This window comes from Ciona intestinalis, chromosome 10 (assembly GCF_000224145.3).
Source record: "Ciona intestinalis chromosome 10, KH, whole genome shotgun sequence".
Classification (NCBI taxonomy): domain Eukaryota; kingdom Metazoa; phylum Chordata; class Ascidiacea; order Phlebobranchia; family Cionidae; genus Ciona; species Ciona intestinalis.
The window spans coordinates 4,191,854-4,211,657 of record NC_020175.2 but is presented as its reverse complement, the minus strand read 5'-3'; the positions used below and the strand labels follow the sequence as shown (position 1 = coordinate 4,211,657).

At 39.0% G+C, this 19,804-nt stretch overlaps 1 protein-coding gene across 3 annotated transcripts in view; it reads left to right on the top strand.

The window, feature by feature from the left end:
• The first annotated feature begins 73 nt into the window (after positions 1 to 73).
• Positions 74 to 19,804, top strand: part of LOC100183322 (B-cell CLL/lymphoma 9 protein) — a 21,298-nt gene continuing 1,567 nt past the window's right edge. Inside the window, exons 1-16 of one of the 3 annotated variants that reach the window (XM_018813628.2) lie at positions 74 to 193; positions 7,743 to 7,876; positions 8,278 to 8,517; positions 9,105 to 9,267; positions 9,685 to 10,879; positions 11,447 to 11,628; positions 11,753 to 12,660; positions 12,948 to 12,995; positions 13,064 to 13,119; positions 13,511 to 13,945; positions 15,259 to 15,394; positions 15,795 to 15,889; positions 16,612 to 17,614; positions 18,033 to 18,367; positions 18,852 to 18,983; positions 19,208 to 19,804. In XM_018813628.2, coding sequence (XP_018669173.1) covers positions 8,295 to 8,517; positions 9,105 to 9,267; positions 9,685 to 10,879; positions 11,447 to 11,628; positions 11,753 to 12,660; positions 12,948 to 12,995; positions 13,064 to 13,119; positions 13,511 to 13,945; positions 15,259 to 15,394; positions 15,795 to 15,889; positions 16,612 to 17,614; positions 18,033 to 18,367; positions 18,852 to 18,983; positions 19,208 to 19,804 — 5,508 coding nt within the window. In that variant the 5' untranslated portion in view covers positions 74 to 193; positions 7,743 to 7,876; positions 8,278 to 8,294. Of the gene's footprint in view, positions 194 to 7,742; positions 7,877 to 8,277; positions 8,518 to 9,104; positions 9,268 to 9,684; positions 10,880 to 11,446; positions 11,629 to 11,752; positions 12,661 to 12,947; positions 12,996 to 13,063; positions 13,120 to 13,510; positions 13,946 to 15,258; positions 15,395 to 15,794; positions 15,980 to 16,611; positions 17,615 to 18,032; positions 18,368 to 18,851; positions 18,984 to 19,207 lie in introns of all 3 variants that reach the window. The other 2 variants (XM_018813627.2, XM_018813626.2) reach the window with 2 other exon arrangements.

The following is a 19,804-nucleotide window of genomic DNA, read 5'->3' as shown; positions in this document are numbered from 1 at the left end:
TCTACGCTCCAACCGGATAAGAGGTGGCGTTAAAGAGCTTGATTTATTTTTTTTACGTTGCAGAAAGATGCGTCACGCCAATCGTACTTGACAGATCTTATTGAAAAGCGGAGTTATAAATCATGAGTTGACAAGTTGGTTGTGTAAACAGAAAACACCTGAAATACGTATAGCAACGGTACTGCGGTGCAAGGTAAAGTAAAGATTTTTGATTTAAAATTGTTATGTAACTTAAGTAACACGAGTTTTTACGTAAGAGATATTATCAAATTGAAAACTGTTTTAACGACCGTTTTTTTTTCAGTCGTAAAGATGTCAGAATATAGAAACAGTGCATAGTTTAAACACGATTGTAAAGATAATAACATGTACATTTTCAACAACATAGCGTGGAGAGAATCAGACTGGCAGTAAAAATAGTGTGCTTTATGTAATATGGTATAAAAAATAAAATCTGTCATTTAAAATGTTACTACGCATGTGGTGTGTTACGTATAGTTGTACTAGGCTTACATAATCTTGTCAAATTATCCCGCCAAGCTAAAAATATAAGCACTAAAAGTAGTAGATCTTGTTATAACACCAGCATATTAAAAGAAAGCAAACCTTAGATTTCAAAGTATATGTTTTATCTAATGAGTATTCTGTATGGACGTAAGATAGATTATGAATTTGCTTGTATTATTTCTTCTTTCCTTGTTAGTTCTGTGGGGAAAGATGGGACACCTTTAGCTCATAATGTCTATACATTTGGATCTTGTTTTAAACAATTAACAACGGTCTATGGGAGTTGTGGGGTTACGGTTTTATAGTTCTTTGAATGTTATTTGTTTACCACCAAATGATACGAGAGAATAGAATGAAAGGCTGTCCCATCCTTCCCTACCCTACTATATATGTTGTTATGTACTGCATATGAACGCTTCGTTTAATTGGACATTTTACCTCGTCATGCTTTATGTTATGTGAAGATACAAATGTTGTAAGTGGTAAACCAGTGTGTGATGTCAGAGGAAGTGATAGACAAGTAGGCAGAACTGTAAATGTCAATCTAAGGATGGCATAAGTAACAATATCATAGGTAAAGGAAAAATCATTTTGTATAAATCAATGTGATTATCCATATGTGTATAACTTTTGTTGTCTGCCTAAAATGTTTCATGCTTATTTTAAAACGTTGGTTCAACTGGGCTGTTTCTAATATATATAATGTTTAAACTGCTTTGTGGTGTAAAATAAATTCTAATAAAGTCTGGCCAAATTGCACAAGAAACGTTGGTTAATTATAGATATATATATCTCGTGTTTATTTTATACTAAAAAAATGGTTTCAGAATTAATGAAAGTGTTTTGTAGCATTGTGGTTTGTATAAAAAATGGTTTATTAACTTTATTAAAGCATTTAAAAAACCTAGTATTGCCAAACTCTTTGCAATTTGTTTGTAGGCCTACTTAACACAGTCTAAAGGTTTATGCTTTTATTTGTGTTAGTAAAGGTATGTGGCTTTACCATATGTGTTAGCTTTACAGCTTATAATATCAGTGTATATCTAAAGTGTATACAACATTTTGGGCTATTAGCATTAAGAGTATACTGTAAAACATATTTTTTGGACATAGCTTGTCTTTTTTTCAGTACTATAATTTGTATGTTTATTTACAAAACAAAGTTTTTGTTTGTTTTCTAATTTTCAGTAACCACAAAGTTAAACAAACAAAAATGTTTCAATATTTCTAAATTTCTTGTTACTTATAAATCATAGCATATATGATAAACTTGATTAGCTTATCTAATCAAACTAGAGTTCCAATTTTGCCCAAGGCTATTGCGTAAATTCTACAGGGTTTATTCTTAGAGTTATATACTGTAAGACTGATATGATTTTACAGATTTCTCTGTAACATGTAACAGTATATACAAAGTGGGGTTTTTACTATTTATTATTAGCGCACATTTATGCATACAAACTTATTTTCAGTGTCTAATATTAAACTAGCATTTTTCACTAGCCTTTCTTCCATATATAGTAATACACTAATATGCCAATAAACGGGGCTACAGTTCATAGCACTGTCAAACTGCATGAGTCACATCACATATTGCAATCATCTATATTTAAGTGAAATAAAAAGTCACGTTATGTAAATACTTAACTAAGCAATGTCGTTATACTATAGGCATAAAGCACAGTAAGATCGCACAAAACTTTTCAAACCATTAGCTTTTTTAAATGTCAAAAGTTTCAGTGTAACTTTCTTAAATAAACTTTTGACTGAGGAATTTCCCCCAATGTAACGTTCAGCTATTTGCACTTATGCAATCAACAAGAGGGTATTGTTTCTAGGAGAAATGACCGGTTAGCATTCTGGTTAACTTTGAAATTCAAAGATTTTTAACTCCAAACAAACAACTGTTTACCTCCTAAATCTGTTTAAGCCCACACCGTCTGGTTCCACACATGTAGGCTTATTTAAGATATAATCTCAGACTCAGACGTGTTTCCAGTTAAAGATACATTTATGCAATGCAAGTAAATTCTAGATTTAACCGATACATTGCTTGGAATGATAATGAAATCAACCACTGTGTTTACAATACATGTCATTATTTGTTTCTGGTTGGAAATTAGCACTCTTTGTGTGTAATTACATAATCGACCGCCAATTTTGTCATCTCAGATTGAAACAGTAATTGATATCTTCCTGTAACAACTCCCGCTGTGTCCTTGTGTATAAACATTAAACTGTGTGGCCTACATGTGTTATTGGCCACGCTAGGTATTAACAAAGGCAGAAGTCGTACTGGCCAATTCTTTTGTAACCATCTTTTCATGAACAAGCTTTGGTTACGCATTGCCGAGCATGAACTTTAAGTGCCTTTCTGTTTCAGTGTGTTCGGTAATTCAACCGAATTTGGCCCTCCCTGCTCTGCTTGCCTTGTTTCCCATAAGACCAGTTTAATGCAGTTATTGCAAAGGAAAATCGAGTTTAATTATAATTCAATTTTTCCTAATCATGTGTATGAAAATATGGACAGGTGTTCTCTTGATTCTAATTACAACAATCAAATTCATCCAAATATATTGAGCAATTTTTCAGTAATGACTTTACATGTTAAACAATTAGGTATTTAAGTATGTTTAGTATCTTTAAATCCGTGTTATAATTGATATATAGAGTTTCAGTCATTCCTCATTATCTCTGACATCCACAGAGCGGTATTAACCATCAACAAACCAATAGATGTTATTTAAATATATCTAGCATTGGAATGATGGGGGCTGTTCTTGTACAGCCAGTGTCCTCATCTATTATTGATAGCAGCATTTATGCTTTTATTGAAATATTTACCTCTGCACTTTTCGCAGTGTGTTCTCAATCGATTGAAATTGATTTATGATTTTACAGCAGAAATTTCGATGAGATTAGAGATCACTATTGGCCTTAATACACTTTGTTTTCAAGCTACCAGTGCTGTCTCATTTAAATGTGTTAAGTTATGAATCTAACATTTTTTCTGCACTTTTTAGGACAGTATTATCTACTAATTGGCATAGTAACAAATGTCAATATGTTTACAAGTAACTTTTTGTATGGATGTAGTATACATTATACCAGTCGGGTTTATTTAGAAAATATGGAAGGGAATTTTTACTGAGTTACCACATCAACTACATGTTTTTCATGAATGTTTGACCTTTAAATTATGTGGATTGAAATAAAACCGTCCATTATCGCCCATGTACCGCTTGGAATTCAAATGCGTTAAACGAATTTGTTGTGTCAGCTAATTCACGCCTTAAACTGTGGTTGGCCTTTTCGCATTCCTAATACGGCTTTTCCGCCAGGTGGCAGTGCGGGGCACGCCGCTAAGTCTCGCTAAACGGCGTGAGGTCTAATGTTACGTTATAGTGCCGAGAAAATCGTCAACTCGCCCAGCTTGAAACCGACTATCCACATTAAAATGGCCGTCGGCGATGTACTGATCTATAATATGCTGGCTGCAGTGATGCGTGGCTTATTTGCCGACAAATTGAACGATCCCGCCTTTTCTGTATAATCCGCGCCGCGTGCGTCCTTTCAGCGATAGGCAATAGAAAAGTGCAGAGTTCACATTTTACGTATCCACGCTCAGACAGCGCACGCATGTCCCCTGCGTTTATCCGAAATCGTATCATTATTGATCGCAGTACGGTTAGCGTCCGGTTTGAGATGCGGACAGATGTGTTATGTGCTCGATTTGTTAACTTCCAGTTGCTTCTGCTGAGCGCTTATTCGTCCTGGCCGACAATAGAGCGCAACAGCGAGTGGGTATCATGTTTCCAGAAGTCTTACTTCGTCCCGGAGTGCGCAAATGTTGTAATTATATTCCATTCTCTCGCGCCATAAAGAAACGAAAGCGACAAATGAAATAGTCAACAATGCGAGACGGTCCCCTTCCGCAGAAGCGAGCGAAAAAGGCGCAGGAGTGTGCCGAGTACAGACATCCGCGTTTTAAAGAGACAATCGGACGCGTGTGTGCATCTTCTCGTTCCTGTACGAGCCAGCGGCGATTGTCGTGGGTAAGAGAGCTTCTGAGAGCCATGAGCACATATTTATTGTTCTGATTGTTTTCTCTGGGAAAGCAGTCTGAACGAAGTGTGTGTGCGTGCTCGATGCTCGCGCCGTAATGTCGGCTATGTGTGTTCTTGTTCTATTACTCGGAAGCACTCCCATTCTCTTTTAAACAGAGGCAAAGCGACTAGGCACCCGTGCTCGGTTCGTCCCCATATCCACCTCTCTTCTCTCTCACCAAGCAATTTGTCACGAATAGTCGCTTTACGGTCGCCATTCTTTTGATTACAAATTATCCAGCGTTCTGGTTTCGCCGCTAGATTTGCGCAATTCTCTCGTCGCACAATAGAAACCCCAGATCCTGCCTGTAACCCATGTTTGCTGCTCGTCACGCCCGACTGGCGGCGACGACACGGCGTATCTTTCGCGCTATGCGGGACTGGTGTCGCATTAACACACGCGCTTGGGACTTCTCTGCGTAATGGTCGTCGCTAACTGGCCGATTCTTGATTGTGGGCGCTCCGCCGCCGTCGAGAGTTTACTATAGCACTCACTTTCAACGGCGGCCAACTGGAGTGGAATGATACAAAACGATGACTAAACAATGGGATTATTACGACGCGACGAAGACGGTTGCTGTGCAGGACCCTCATGCTTTGGCGGGTGGCGATGGACGACTTTGAGGGCATACGTGTTGTAGCAATGATTGACGCTGTCTGTCAAATGATTTCTGTTCACGCACACAAAGAAAGCGGCTTGGGACTTCTTCTGCGAGTTATGGCTTTAGGCACGAGGTATGTCGCTGCCGTCCGCTGTTGGAGAGAGAGATAGACTTTAATTTAAGCCCCCTGCAGTTGAGCTTACGGTCGGGATTTACACTTTATGAAGTGGCTAAGTAGAAATCAAACCGCTGATTATAAAAGAGTAGCGAGCGTGCCAGTGTGTTTACAGTATATGTAGTTATAGTAATTGTGATAGTTTGTTATGCAGTGCCAGTCAAGTACTATCTTACTTCTCGTGTATAGTGGCGAGTGTTCAGATAAACGCTTTTGTTTATACGGCTCTTGTATTGATGTGTTTGATAAGATTACTTCTACTACAATCTGTTTTTCCAAGCACTATGCACTTGTTAGAAATTGAAAGTGCTTAAGAGTAGATAGCTGTAGGAAAATATTTACTCTAATTCCAATAGGAATTATTACATTTTGTGGCAGTTATATATAACTTTAGAGAAACATAATAGGTTAGATTTATTAACTGCTGTTGTTTAGTATGTAATGCGTGAATGTCTTATGTATAACCTCTGACCTAATTTATATTAACCAGATTACCTCATTACAATTAATCTAAACCAATTAAATGTTCAATATATACCAGAGATAGATTAAAATCATAATAAAATGGGGTTTTTTTTGTGTATTATTTTCATTAGTTTGTAAATCATAAGTATTCCATGATTTTTTGAACAGATTTGCGGCACGTATCTAATTCAGCTTTTGATCTCATATTACCATGTGTTGGTTATAATGAGCCCCCCACTCCTAATGTTTTATGCAGTACAATTTTCCTTACTCTTCCTTACAATGGTATTGATTTTTCCACTCATTCAAGTCACTTGGGACTTCAGCATTGCATGGTAGCTGTTCTGCTTTGCTTTTAATTATAGATAATTTTAATATTTTCTGCTCAATTTCTCCATCTAGGTTTACCCATGTTTTCCATATTATATAGATTTACCCACTTTCGATCACGCAATGTGTGCAATGTGTCCCACAGGATTACGCCAATGTGTAGATATAGGATGTAACCCTACACTCGTATATAAGACTATTAAACCAGGCATAGTGTGTAGCTTTGATAGACAGATGTTAAAATGCTATTGTGGTTGCCTGATTAAGACACTGAGTGTTTTAATCCAAAATAATGTGTTTTACTGCTAAACATGCAGTAAAACGCATTATTTCGGATTGAAAAAAAAAACACTGTATTCGGATTTTCTTTAGGCCAGCATTTTGACATGTGTTTGATATACATTAAGGTCATATCATCCTATTCACATTATGCTACCTACCCTTATGTTTCAAATGTCATATAGAGAAATTAGTTTGATTGGAACATTATGAACTTCATTTAACCAGGAGTACACAGGTCTGTGGTCCATGTTATCTCCCAAGAGTAAAGCCTGCTGTATTTATATAACAAGCAATTGTTTTCGTGTAGGCTTGTATTTCAATATCATATGTGGTTACTAAGTTCTGTAGAGTGATTTATAAAGGTAGTTTAAAGGTGTATTTTTATATTTAAAGGTTTGTTTCAGCAAAATGCACATGTTTGCATTAAAAATTGTAACCTTGTATTGTATATCATTTTATTGTGTGCAGTGTTCATATAGATCAGAGATATCTATCATACTTCTAGTCTATAGTTAAAGATTAAATTAAACAATAGTGGCGAACATAAATTTGCTTTTCATACAAACACGCGCAAAGAAAGCCTACATACACCTCAGCGCCAAACTGCTGTGCATACTGTCTATGTGTCGATGAGAATAGACCATTGCTAGCTGTATCACACAGACAAAGCAGTCTGTTTGCGTTTGCCCTCCTCAAATACACCTACCTTAGCGTCCTCTGCATCTATTTGTGTTTCTTGTTAAATTAATAATGTACTTTCCATTCCGAAAGAATGCAGCATAATGGAATAAATATCCCTTGCCTAGCGCAAACACTGGTTAATCATTTATTATCGAAATATAACATCTCTCTTCCAGCGAAAAAGCAATTCGTCAAGGCCTGTCCGCTCTTTGTGTACTTTGCAGTATGACCCCTTAAATCAGGTCTATTTATTATGCCAGTTCTTCATAATATCAATCTGAATTGATTAAGCATTACCGGGCCAATGCTACAGTACCACATACCTGTACCGAGCTACTACAGCAGCATATGTAGCCATGTGTTCGTGTTCAAATCAAAGCGTAGCTTTGTGTCACACAAAGTTAAATGCAAATATTTCTCTTTAACCTTAGCAACAGTGTGTTTTACAATTAACATTCATTGCTGCACTAACCACAGTGCGTTATAGAGAGAATAGAAGTTAGTTTAAAACTCTCTAACCGCCCACGGAGAACAGAATGAGGTGTAGCCATTTAAATGTTATGTAATATTTTAACTTGCCCCTTTTTGTTACAGATTACTTAACCAGTATGATAGACTAACTTAAATAGCCACGTTCCGAATTTAAGTCAAATAGCAAGCAATAATGGAAGTGGAACAAAAACGGATTAATACCTGACATTTGATGCAAGGAAAGTTTGGAATATAAGGTAACAACTGCAGTGATCATGTTTTTACTTGTTTTTTTTTACATTGTATAAAGAAGCGGACAACTAAAATTAGTAGGGCGTAAATTTTATTACTACTTTTATGGTTCTAAAGTTTGTTACAAATTTTTTTTTAAGAATATTTTTTATTGAAAAATAATTCATTTTATTTTCCTCTTGAATATACACCACTGATTTGTGTTGTTTTTATACTCTGCTGTGAGATATAGCCTTAGTTACTTCATCAGATGTTGCGTAAGATTATTCCAGCTAAATGTCTATTTATCACACGCAATATGCAAGAGACGTCATCATTGTGTCTTTTGAGAAAATCTTTAAAGTCGCCTGGGTATCGATTGATTTGGAATATTTAATGACGAATATGCATCATTGATCTGTTGTAGTGCACACGCGTTGTGAAATGGAGGTGAATCATATCAAGTCTTCCACCTCTCCCATCATGGGTATCTCCGGGAACATGCAAACGACCGCAAAAATCAAAGGGAATATAAGTTCCTCTCCTGTCCCTATCAACTACAACAACTGCAGCCCCCACGGAGCTATCGGCAACAACGGATGCAGGAGTTCCTCGCCCTACACAGAAACAAGGGGGAGCAAGCCAGAGGACTCCAACAAGACCCAAGGTAAAAGTTCGGATGAGTGTAAGATTTTCAGCACAGGAAAGTGTACGCGCATGAATGCACCTATCATGTTTCTCTGACTTCCTGAGCAGCGTTCACTCTGTTAGGCATGCAATATAATCCTCTGTATGCTAATTACCCAACTCCTGAGTAATAACACTGAGTTAATAATAAAGTGGTTATTTGATATCTGTTTGTGTGGAATTGGGAATTACCATTTACTGGAATTCACAGAATATCCAGCGTTAACTTAATTTATTCAATACATTACAGAGTAGGGAGAAACCGATGCTTTGTTAATTAAATGAGAAGAAAAAGATGGATGTTATGTTTGCTAAATGTTCTTGTAGAATATTTTTATAATTACTGTACATACCACAGCATTTTACGTCTATTCCAGCAGCTATTAGATTATTTTGAAACTTTGTATGGGTTATTGTTTGGTGATTCCTTTTTAGTCAGTATTATATTATATAGGCTTCTTTGAGGTTTTTTAAAATGCATCCTATAAATTGTTTTTTTTGGTAATGCTTTTCCTGAATCAGTATATGTATATATGTTCTATATATATAACAAATCTTATTATTTAGCAAGTGGAGTGAACAGCACTGCAGTTACTCCTGCTGCTGCACAAGGTACACCTGTTTCTGCCACCTTGACAGCGAGCATGAGGCCTTCTATTGGAGGTGTGACTCCGACGAAACGACAAAACTTGAAGATCACGATTCACCCGAATCAAAGTGGGGATTCGAGGTAATGTTCGAATAATTTGAATAATATGTTTGTGTATAGGAATTATTGTGTATGCGAATTATTGTATGATATTCAGAGTAAAGTAGTAGTACATAATAGATAGGCTTATTTAGTTAAAAGTTGTAGTTTATGTTATATGTGTATGATAAAAGTTAATCTAAAAAACAACATGCACAATTATAAGTACTGGTAATCTATTGAAAGAAGTAACCGTTTGCCTGGTATGTTTTTAATAATATTTCATGATAGAAAAGGGCGGAATTTAAAATCTAGTGAGGTCTATGCATTAGCACCCAGCGTGTAATGTAAGGACAATGGGCCAATCTTAACCTAAAAAACTAGGACCCATGCCATGCCACACTGGAAGACCTCCCCCACATAAAATAGAATGATGATTAAATGAATACAATGTTGCAGGAACCCCAGTGGAGTAGCTGGTTCAAATGAAACCAAAGGAGTAGCTGTGCAAGCCCGTCGTGAAGGACCACCTACCAACCATCTTACTGGTGAAAAAATACAGCGCGCCGGAAAAATCAGTCGCAGTAACCGAGCCAACTCTCTGGGTGGTGTTAACTGCTCTGCAAGGAGGCATACACCGGTGGAGACTGGACAGTTGGACAGCCACCCTGCTAAAGAAGGCAGTAACAGAGTGCCAAGCCTTACTAAGGTGAATGATAAACTGTCGCAACGACAGAGCCCAAGAACTCCTGTTGATTACAGCGCAAGTGACAGAGACTCACCGTTTAATTCATACTCCTCCCCATCCTCAAATGAGAATCCTCATATGGTAACCTCCGCGAGAGCAAAAGCGAAGGGAAATTTCACCCAAGACCTTCCCACCACAACGACTGTATCCCACCCTCACAGAATGAGCAGAACGTCGTCAAGTAACAGTGTTTCGGACCTCAGTATGTGCAGCGAAGTGACGGACGAAAACGGTCACGCTGAGTCCTCCACCACCACCACTGTATCTTCCCTATCAAGTGAAATCAGCTCCAGTGGTGTACAGTATATGACCAGAACTGAAACCAGTGAAGGCACCACTATGAACAACGAGCTACGCATTGAAAACGAGTTGATAGACTCGCCGTACGACGATGACACTGCGATTGTTAACGCAATTAACGATTTCACCGAAGCCAGTGGTGACTCGCTAAAAACTAGGGACGGAATAATCGATTCCAAATCTCGGGAAGAAAGATTGCAAAACGATAAAGTTGGACTCAGTTTAGATGACGTGGATAACTTCCGCTTTCCTGATGCAACCACAGTAGCCGGCGATATCGGTCCAGACGCCCTGAACCTTTCAGCGGAAGACATCCAGCAGACTCTAAACTCAGTTTCAGCGGAAACGAACTTAAACCTTGGCATCTCGCAAGGTGATTCTGCCATCTCGTCCACGTTTGGGGATACCTCCATGTTGAATAATGGAATACCTTACGGGACATCAAACGTTAGCGGTGACTTCCAACCCACGGACATTAGTGCTGTTCTATCACCCTCGCTAACCACTGTATCGATACCTACCTCATCTACTGCAAGTATCGTCACAACAGTGGTCTCTTCATTAAACGATGTCCTCAGCACCTCTCAAACTGCTTCTTCCACAATGGTCAGTACTTGAACTTTTTTCACTATATATTACTATTTTTTTTAGTGAGCATTTGTTCTCATTTTCTATATTACTTTTATTCCAATTTTATGCTAAATGTTGGTTATAATTTTCATTTTTTTGTTATTACTCATAAAACAATACCTCCCTTCAAAGAAAGTCTTGTAAAATGTGTTTACTATGTCCCATGACTGCCTGTGTCCTGCTCCCATAACTACTAGATTTTTTTTCATAACTATAACTGTATACTGTTCACCCCAGATTTCTTGCAGAATAATACACTGCAGAAAATAGTTTTTGAGTCTAAGGCATTCTATTTTTAACTCATTTTCACGGTCGCAACTGTCGTTATGCTCCATTTATTTCTGTTTACTTTAGCGGTAACTATTCTTACATAACTCCAAATCTTGTTGTGTGCCTGGCTTTTAATACCTGTTGCCACCATTACACAAATGACAAAAATGATAAAAGTAACAAAATATGACAAAATAACAAAAATGACAAAAAAATAAAAATTTCAAAAATAAAAAAGGGGAAAAGAACACAAATTTAAACTCCACCCTGCAGGTTTCATCAAGTGTTACATCATCATCATTTTCAAGTGAGGGTTACCATAGCAACAGCAGCTCAATATTCCAACACCAATCCACAAATTCATCCACCTCCGTATCGTTCTCACCCTCTGGTCCCAACACTGCAGTAGGAAGGTCACATCTTCAAGAGATACTTGGTGAAACCGACACAAACAGGTGACTATTCCATTATGTATGGTTATTTATAGTCTATAGGTGTAACTGTATGATTATAGTCCAGAGGCAGTATATAATGTTAATTCTATTTATTGCATTGCATTTACCTTGTCCATACATACAGGTTGAAGAACATGGCACGTCCAATTGATTCAACCCAGTATCACGCCACTACATCTACCTCATTCAGTTCCAACATCATCCAAAATAACAACACCAATCCCTACGTCTCTCGTTCGTCATCGTTATCCGATGTCCCACACCCAGAGTTGGGGCCAGGAACCCCGTTACCCAATTTACCCCCTACCCACCATCACCGTTTCACCCCTCCTGGAAACTCAAACTTTCAGCGAGCCATGCACCAACGGATGCCGAACCCCCCACACCACGGCTTCCCCCCAGGTGCTGGGCCACATGGCCCCATGCCGCACGGCTTCGAGCTCATGAACCAGTACCATGAACACGGGGGTCCACGGCCTGGGGTTCATTTTGAGCCCGGCATGCACCCCGGTGGAGGTTACAATGTCCCTTCGTCACCCCAAAGCATGCCTGGTTCTCAGCCATGGCAGCGGCAAGGGTCAATGGGTGGTATGATGTCGCCCCACACTCCTATGTCAGCAGGGCCCATGGGTGAAGGTAACAAAAGCCCCAGGGGACCAGGTAACTTCAACAGTTTTCCCCCAAAATCCGGCAACCCCATTTGTGGCTTACAAAGCACGGTCAATTCTATACCGGACACCTTTGCGAGTGGACCCCTTGGTTCTATGACCAAAAACAACAACAATAACATGGGTCCGCCCCATGGGGGTCCAGGTATTCCTACTCCGATGGGCATGGGTGACTTTGGGGGCACACCCCCACCCATGAGTTGCCGAAACAGCATGCTCCCGCCCCCTTCTCCATCAATCCTGGACAAAAGATCAATGAGTGCAGAAGGTAGCATCGTGGGTAACCCACCATCCAGATCAAAAGCTAACAAACGAGAAAGGGGTCAGTCAGCTGATTCCAAGGACGGAGATAAAAGAGGAAAAGGTTTGTGTTGTTGTTCTACAAGTTGAGATTCGTTGATTTTATTGTCATTCATAAAACTAGGCACATCATTGTCGTCCTAATTTTTTTAAAAAGGAGTGACACCATGTGTTTTAGCACCAAGTTTTAGAATTAAAATAGCTTTTTCCGACTGTTAGGTGTCTATACAAATAAGCAGAGCTAAAGTATGTTGCTTTCGCTACATTAATCAACCAGACTACCTGTATTATCATTGTAAGTGTAGTAGAAACATAACCTCTTTATATGTTAAAAAACATTTGACATTTCAGAGTCTGGGCCAAAACCGAAAAGGCGCAAAAGTAAATCGAAAGATGAAAGTAAGTTTTGAAGTTGGTGTGAATAAAATAAAAGAATCATCTTTTCCTGACCAGTTATTTGTTTCCAGGTAAAAAGAACCAACCTGATTCTAAAGCAAGGTCAAGTAGTGTCAGTGATGTTCAGGTATGTATATTTATTAAGCATGAAATTAATGACCAGTTTGTATTTATTTTAACAGTTGGTACTTACTATAGTGATAAAAAAGTTTGTAAAACGTTATTGTTATGTATCATCTTATTTTGTTTGAAAAGGATATTAATGATGCCATTTTAGGCGTGATTTCTGCAGTATTTGTTACACATGATTTTGTTTGTTATGATTTTATAGTACTTTTTGAGTGTTATCCGATTATATATTCTATTCTGTTCACCAGGTTTATGTATAGGCATGGGATAAACACCAATTTATCATCAACTTGGGTGAAATTAAGTTTTATTTTCTTTTCTGTATCGGCTTTAAAACTTTATTTAGATATGTAATTCTATATATAATATTTTGTTGTGTGTTTTTACAGAACTCCAATCCTTATCTTTACATTTTCAACTCTGAAATGGCGAATAATGCAGCCAACATGGTCACACAACAGAAGGTGCCTTCCATAATATCCTACCATCATTCCTTTCAAGGAAACTGTCGTCTCCTGCCATCAAAAAACACCCCATCTGGGTTTAACCTGCGTTCCCCCCACCCTACAACAACAACAACAGCAAACGGCGGGGTTATAAAAACGGAACCTAAAAGCTCCTTCCGTAGCCCCCTACCCATGTCAGGCTCCCCGATGGTCTCAAACCAGCGGCCTCCAAAATCAGACTCCGCAGGCCTTCTTAGTCCATTAAATAACCGAAACCAAAAAGCTGAAGAAACAAAGGATACCCAGCCAACAGCAGCTGTGAAACAAGAGAGCGAGGCTGCACAGGAAGTTACTAACCAACAGTCCCCTAATTCCCAGGTATTCAGTTAATCTTTTGCATAACACAATGCATTGAGCTTGCTTATACGCTTGAATGATAAATTGCTATCTTATCCTTCTATTCTTAATTGTGGATAGATTATTTACTGCCAGCTAAACAGCTAAACAACACCAGTATTTTAAACAGTACAGACTCGTTTAAGTTTAATATTTTTTGCATAAATCTACTCTTCATTCAATAGAAAACCTGTCCGACAGCAGAATATGTACAACAATTGACATATTTTAGCAAAAAAATCTATTAAAAGCCACTCAAATTGCTTATATACCAATTATTAACATTGTGTAGTTAGTTAGCTTTTACAAACAAAAAATTTTCAAAATTTTTACAAATTAGTTATTAGCATTCATAAAACAAAAAATCATAGTTACACAAAAATAATATTAGTAAAAAAGTACCATTTTTAACTATTTAAAAGCAGATTGTTTATAAAGTATTATAAACTCTAAAGTAAAAACCACATTATGAACAATGTTATTAGCTAACGTGGTAAACAAAATGTCAATTGGTGTAAATGCTACTCCAGATACATGCATGATATAGGTGTGTGACATTTTTAAATACTAAACTGGTAGCAACATTCTGTTATTGACTCCTTACCCTTGGGTGTCCTTTGTATGCTCTGTAATTCAATTTACTTAATTAATTATGCTGGAGGAGATGTATTTTTAATCATTTAAATCACTAGCAATTCAATCTTGCCTGTAAACAGCAAATTTTTCTGCTTTTTTTTAATTGCGATGCTGTAGAAGCCTTTTTGACATGAAAATTTTCAAAAAAAAATTAAATCTTTTATGAGTAGGAGTTAACTTGCAAAGTTATATATATCTTATAAGTCTGAGTCAGTAAGAAGGTTATGTGTTTTATAGTTTTTATTACAACATTCTGTTCAAGTTCAAGTAAGTAAATTTGTTTTATATAAGCGAATTTACTTGCAGTGAGCTGATTCACACCAAAACCAATTTAAAACACCTGCTAAAAGGAAACTTAAATTTTTTCATAACAATTTCTAATTATCTTTTTAGTAATGATAAAAGAATATTAAATTAAAGATCAAACAGATTTGCCAAAAGTAAAAACTACATTCATATCATTTAAACACTAGTATATACTTTAAAAATAGAAAACTTTTTTCTAAAAAGAATGCAAAAATAAGTTTTAAATACTTTTATGTATTTGTATATATTTATATTATACTGTATGTTATGTATTTTTCCAGTTTATTTTTCCAGTATTCCCCGTTTATATCTTATATGTTTTTCTCCAAATCTAAATTACATTTTAATTCCAGGTTAAAAATGAGGGTGGTGACAAGAATCTATCTGATGAGCAAATACGCCATCGCATGAAATCGCTCAACAGAATACAGAACCTCAAGAGCATGTTGCTTCCTGATGCAGAACGGAGGGATTCAGCTGGGGAACAAGGTAAAATTAAATCTGAAATATGGCATATTAGTATAAAGGATATAGTATAGGCATAGATATACTCATTGCATTCGCTACATTAATCAGGTTTCGGTTGTTTAAGACTACTTACGATTTTTAAACCGCTTAAATTTTATTTCCCATTGCTTAATATCAGTTAAACTTTGAACACAATTTTATTTGTTATGATATAACTGTTCACATTACAATTTCCATGTATATCTGTTCCTATATCTTTTTAAATTTTGCATAATTGCTGAATTTTCCGCCGTCCTAAAAAAATCCGATTTATGTTTTTCATACCAATAAAACATAAAATTCTATATATTCAGGTAAAGCAGTAAAACAAATGTATCTTAAAATTTTCAACTTCAAAATTTCATTTTTTTTATTTCCCCAGCTCATGTACCATCGTCAGCTGAGGGACCAAGTTGGGCGACGCAAGCTCCCGGTGCTGTTCGAGGCAACTATGCGATGACACGCCACTTGGAAAAGGTGCGGAAAATGGTTAAGGCTACCCCAATGAATGCCATGGGCCCTCACGTCTCAACCAAAGAGAACAGCGAGTGGTTTAGGCTAGTTCAAGTACGTCAGGCATCTCCTGGTTTGCACAACACTAACATCGATAGCTTCTGTTGATGTGTGTTTGCTGTGGGTTGTCCTTCAAAACAATTTTCGCAAAAGCAACTCTCTTGCCACATATAACCCATACGCCACCTGTTAACACTTAACCCATTAGAATTAGAAAGCGAACAAAAATTAGAACAGAAACCTTACAAAAATATTCACACCCAGAAAAAGTGCAGGGTAAAATTTTGAGATAGGGCATGCAATATGCAATAATGTAGCTGCTTTCTATATTTAGTCAGAATATTGCAGCAAATGTACCTGGCCCCTCAGCACTGTAGGGCCCATGCTTCACTATATTACTGATCAAATACCAAAGCTGCTAAACTTGCAGACAGTGAGCAAATGAACAGCGTGAAGTGTGGACTCACTCAGCACTGTCAATGATTAATGGAATGACAGTGATGCTTTTGTTTGTCACCTCTTATTTGCATGCTCGTCTCTTTATTATTTTGTTTCCTGTTTTAATCTCGTATTTTGTTTGTTCTGCCTTGAAAGCAAGTTTAACGGTGCATTAAACTGTCACGTGTCAGTCGATTAACAAAAACTAACCCCATATTACCACCTAACAACTTTATCTTTTATTCCAGGCATACAATGAGGAAAAAAGACGAACCCGAATGATCCACAGTCACCCTGACAACATGCCAGGGGACTTACCCCATGACCCACCACCCCCTTATAACCCCGGGGGTCCCCAACAACGATGGATGGCTCCGGGACACCCGATCCGTGAACCTGGAATGCCCCCTAACCATGAGATGGTAAACCCCCGTTTCCCCCCACACATGGGACTAAGGACACCCGTTCGAATACCCCACGACCGATTACCGCCGGGCATGCATCAGCGCATGAGGTACATGGTGCCTAGCGGTGGGCCAGGAGGCCGAATGCCCATATATACCAACCAACCATCTGGCATGGTGGGGCCTCCTAACCCTTCATCACAACGGTTACCTGGCCCCCACAACCTAAGCAATGAAGCTTACCCCTTCTCAGCTCAACTAAAAAAACAAGCAGCTCGGAACTGTTCAGGTGGCATGCGAGGTCCCCAACCCGGCTTTGACATCCCTAACCCCGGTGACCCAACTATAGGGGGTCGTTTAAGCTCCCCAGAATGGTCGCAATACCCCAACGCAGGAATACCCCACGGTCCACGGTTATCGCACATGGGCGAAAACGTGTCCCCACCCCACGGACACATGGAGCCCGGTATGATGATGACAGGCCCAGGTCCGTTACCATCTCAACCCATGGAGCCCGGGATCGATTCCCGGCTCTCCCACATTGACTCACCCATGAGTATGAGGATGAATAACCCCTCAATGTGTCTTCCTTACAATTTCACCGGAAAAGGTCCGGGGCCGTTACCCAACTACCCCGAAACGTCAATCCCGAACATTGGCCCCAATAACCTGGGTCCGGCCTTCCCCTCCCCCGACATGCAACCCCCTGGGGGCCACATGAGCATAGCACAGGATATATCCAACCCCAGTAGTAGGATGATGGACACGATGGCAAGAAGGGGTGAACCTCGTCCCCCTGACTTGATCATTAACCCAATAAGATCACCCCTCCCATACCAGCAAGCAGGTAATTTAACATACAATTTGTTTTAATTTTAGTTGATTCTATGTGCGCGAGGTCCCACAGAGTGGCACAACCTGGGTCCTAGGACTTAGACCAGGATTGGCCCATTACCCAAAATTAAGTGTACTCAAATGAAAAAAAACGTAAAAAAATTGGGCGTAACTTTGATATTCCTTTCTGTGAAGGGGAATTTGCAGACCTTATAATATGATTGTTCTGTTTTATAACTGTGTGCGCAATCTTGTTTTTTTGATTTTTCCGGCTTCCAACTTAGACAACCCAAGGAACCACTGTGTTGGAGCAATTACCTTTAAAAAGTCTCTGTCCCAAAGACACATACACCAAGAGTCGCAATAAACCATTAACCCTGGAAAAAATTTTAATGTTAATAGCACTATGTAACAACTTTTTTTTACCCCAGGTCGTCATCCCGCCCCCTCCCCCAGCATGGTCCCCAACCCTGCCATGGGTGGTGGCCCCCAGTTTATACAGGGTGACATGACCCCGGGTATGCTGCCCCAGGCTTCACCCCACCACTCCTTACCTCGCTCACCCACAATGATGAATTCACCCGGCATGATGAAGTCACCCATGACGGGGGGAATACCCAACCAAGGTCCATATATGGGCATGGGGCCACAGGTACCCATGCAACAGATGACCATGGAGAGGGGTATGATGCAGGGTGGTCCACCATCTAGCGTCCATGGGGTACCACCACAAGATTGGAACTCGATTCCTCCTTCATCATTACCTGTAAGTTTTTATTACGAACATTAAAATAATTTAAAAACTAAAATTAATTTGCAGTAAAAATATTAAATTTTTTAGTATAAAAAGTTTTCTTTTTAATAAGCGAATGATGATACCGTGTTTTGAAATATATTTTAGAAAGTTCATTAGTTAAGCTGAATTTTTTGCTAATGGTCTTGTTGCACTTGTTTCTGATAGTGGTTAGGTACTTGCATTGTAACCGAAAGATATTAAAATCTTCGATTGATACCGATATGCGTATGTGGCCTTATGCAAGACAGAAGACACTATAACGAAAATTGCTCCAACCCAGTAGTCACTTAAAGTGCTATAGAACCCTGGTGTCATGGTAATGTGCGAACTCTGGCCTAAATCTGAGTTCCTATAGCCTGTCATGGTGCAGTTCTCACCCATATAGAATAATAGAATAGTAGTTCCTATTTAAAAAGTTTTTTGACACCATATAAAACCCCTATCTCTTCCCCAGCCCCAGCACCCACCTTCAAGCATTACCATAGCAAGCTCGAATCACGGCGTTGGATCATCTGCACTCACGGTGATGATTAATCATATGAATACAATCCAAATGCCCACACATTGCCCTCTCTACCAGGACGCGGTGGGTGGAAATCCACTCTGTGTTCCCTGTTGCTGTGTGTGACATTTCCAAGCTCGAGTTGTTGTTTTTTGTGTTCTGTCAACTGTGATCTGTTTAACATCCGTAATTTAATTACAATTCACCATAAAAAAAATTAAGAATTGTTTTAAATTCTTGAAATTTTTTGGAATGCTGTTTTTTTTAGATTTTAGATAAAAATAATAATTTTTAAATTTTGTTTTTAGGTGAAAGATACTTCAAGCCCCCCTCCTTTGTCTCACATGAATGGAGGTCCTATGATGAGCCAAGAGCCCCCACCTCTGTCCCACAACCCCAACAGCATGGAGCCTACCATGCCGCTCAACCATGGTGGTAATGGTATGATGGTGCGTGGTATGGTACACCAAGGCATGCCTGGTGGTCCGCCGAGCTACGACCCCGGAATGCAGGGTCCTAGAACCTCAGGGCCCCGAATGTTGGGGCCAATGGATGCATTTCCGGGCGAATACACTCGCTCACCCTCCCAACCTGGGATGCCGATGTCTCCCTCCATGCAAGGTCCTCCTCAAGGGATGATGCAGTCCGGGATGATGGAGATGCATGGTCCTCCATCAGGGTACATGATGCATGGTATGATGGGGGGTGGGGGCCAGCCCCCAAATCACCATGGCAACGGCCAGGGCCTTCCGCCAATGTCAGGAAAACAGTTTCCACCGTTCGACCTTACAGGAATCATTCCGACAGAAAAACCGTCGCAAACTCTGAACTACTTTCCTGGTGGTGGTAACTCTGCGCAGGAAAACCAAATGGAAATGCCCAACAATCCACAAATGTTACTGAGA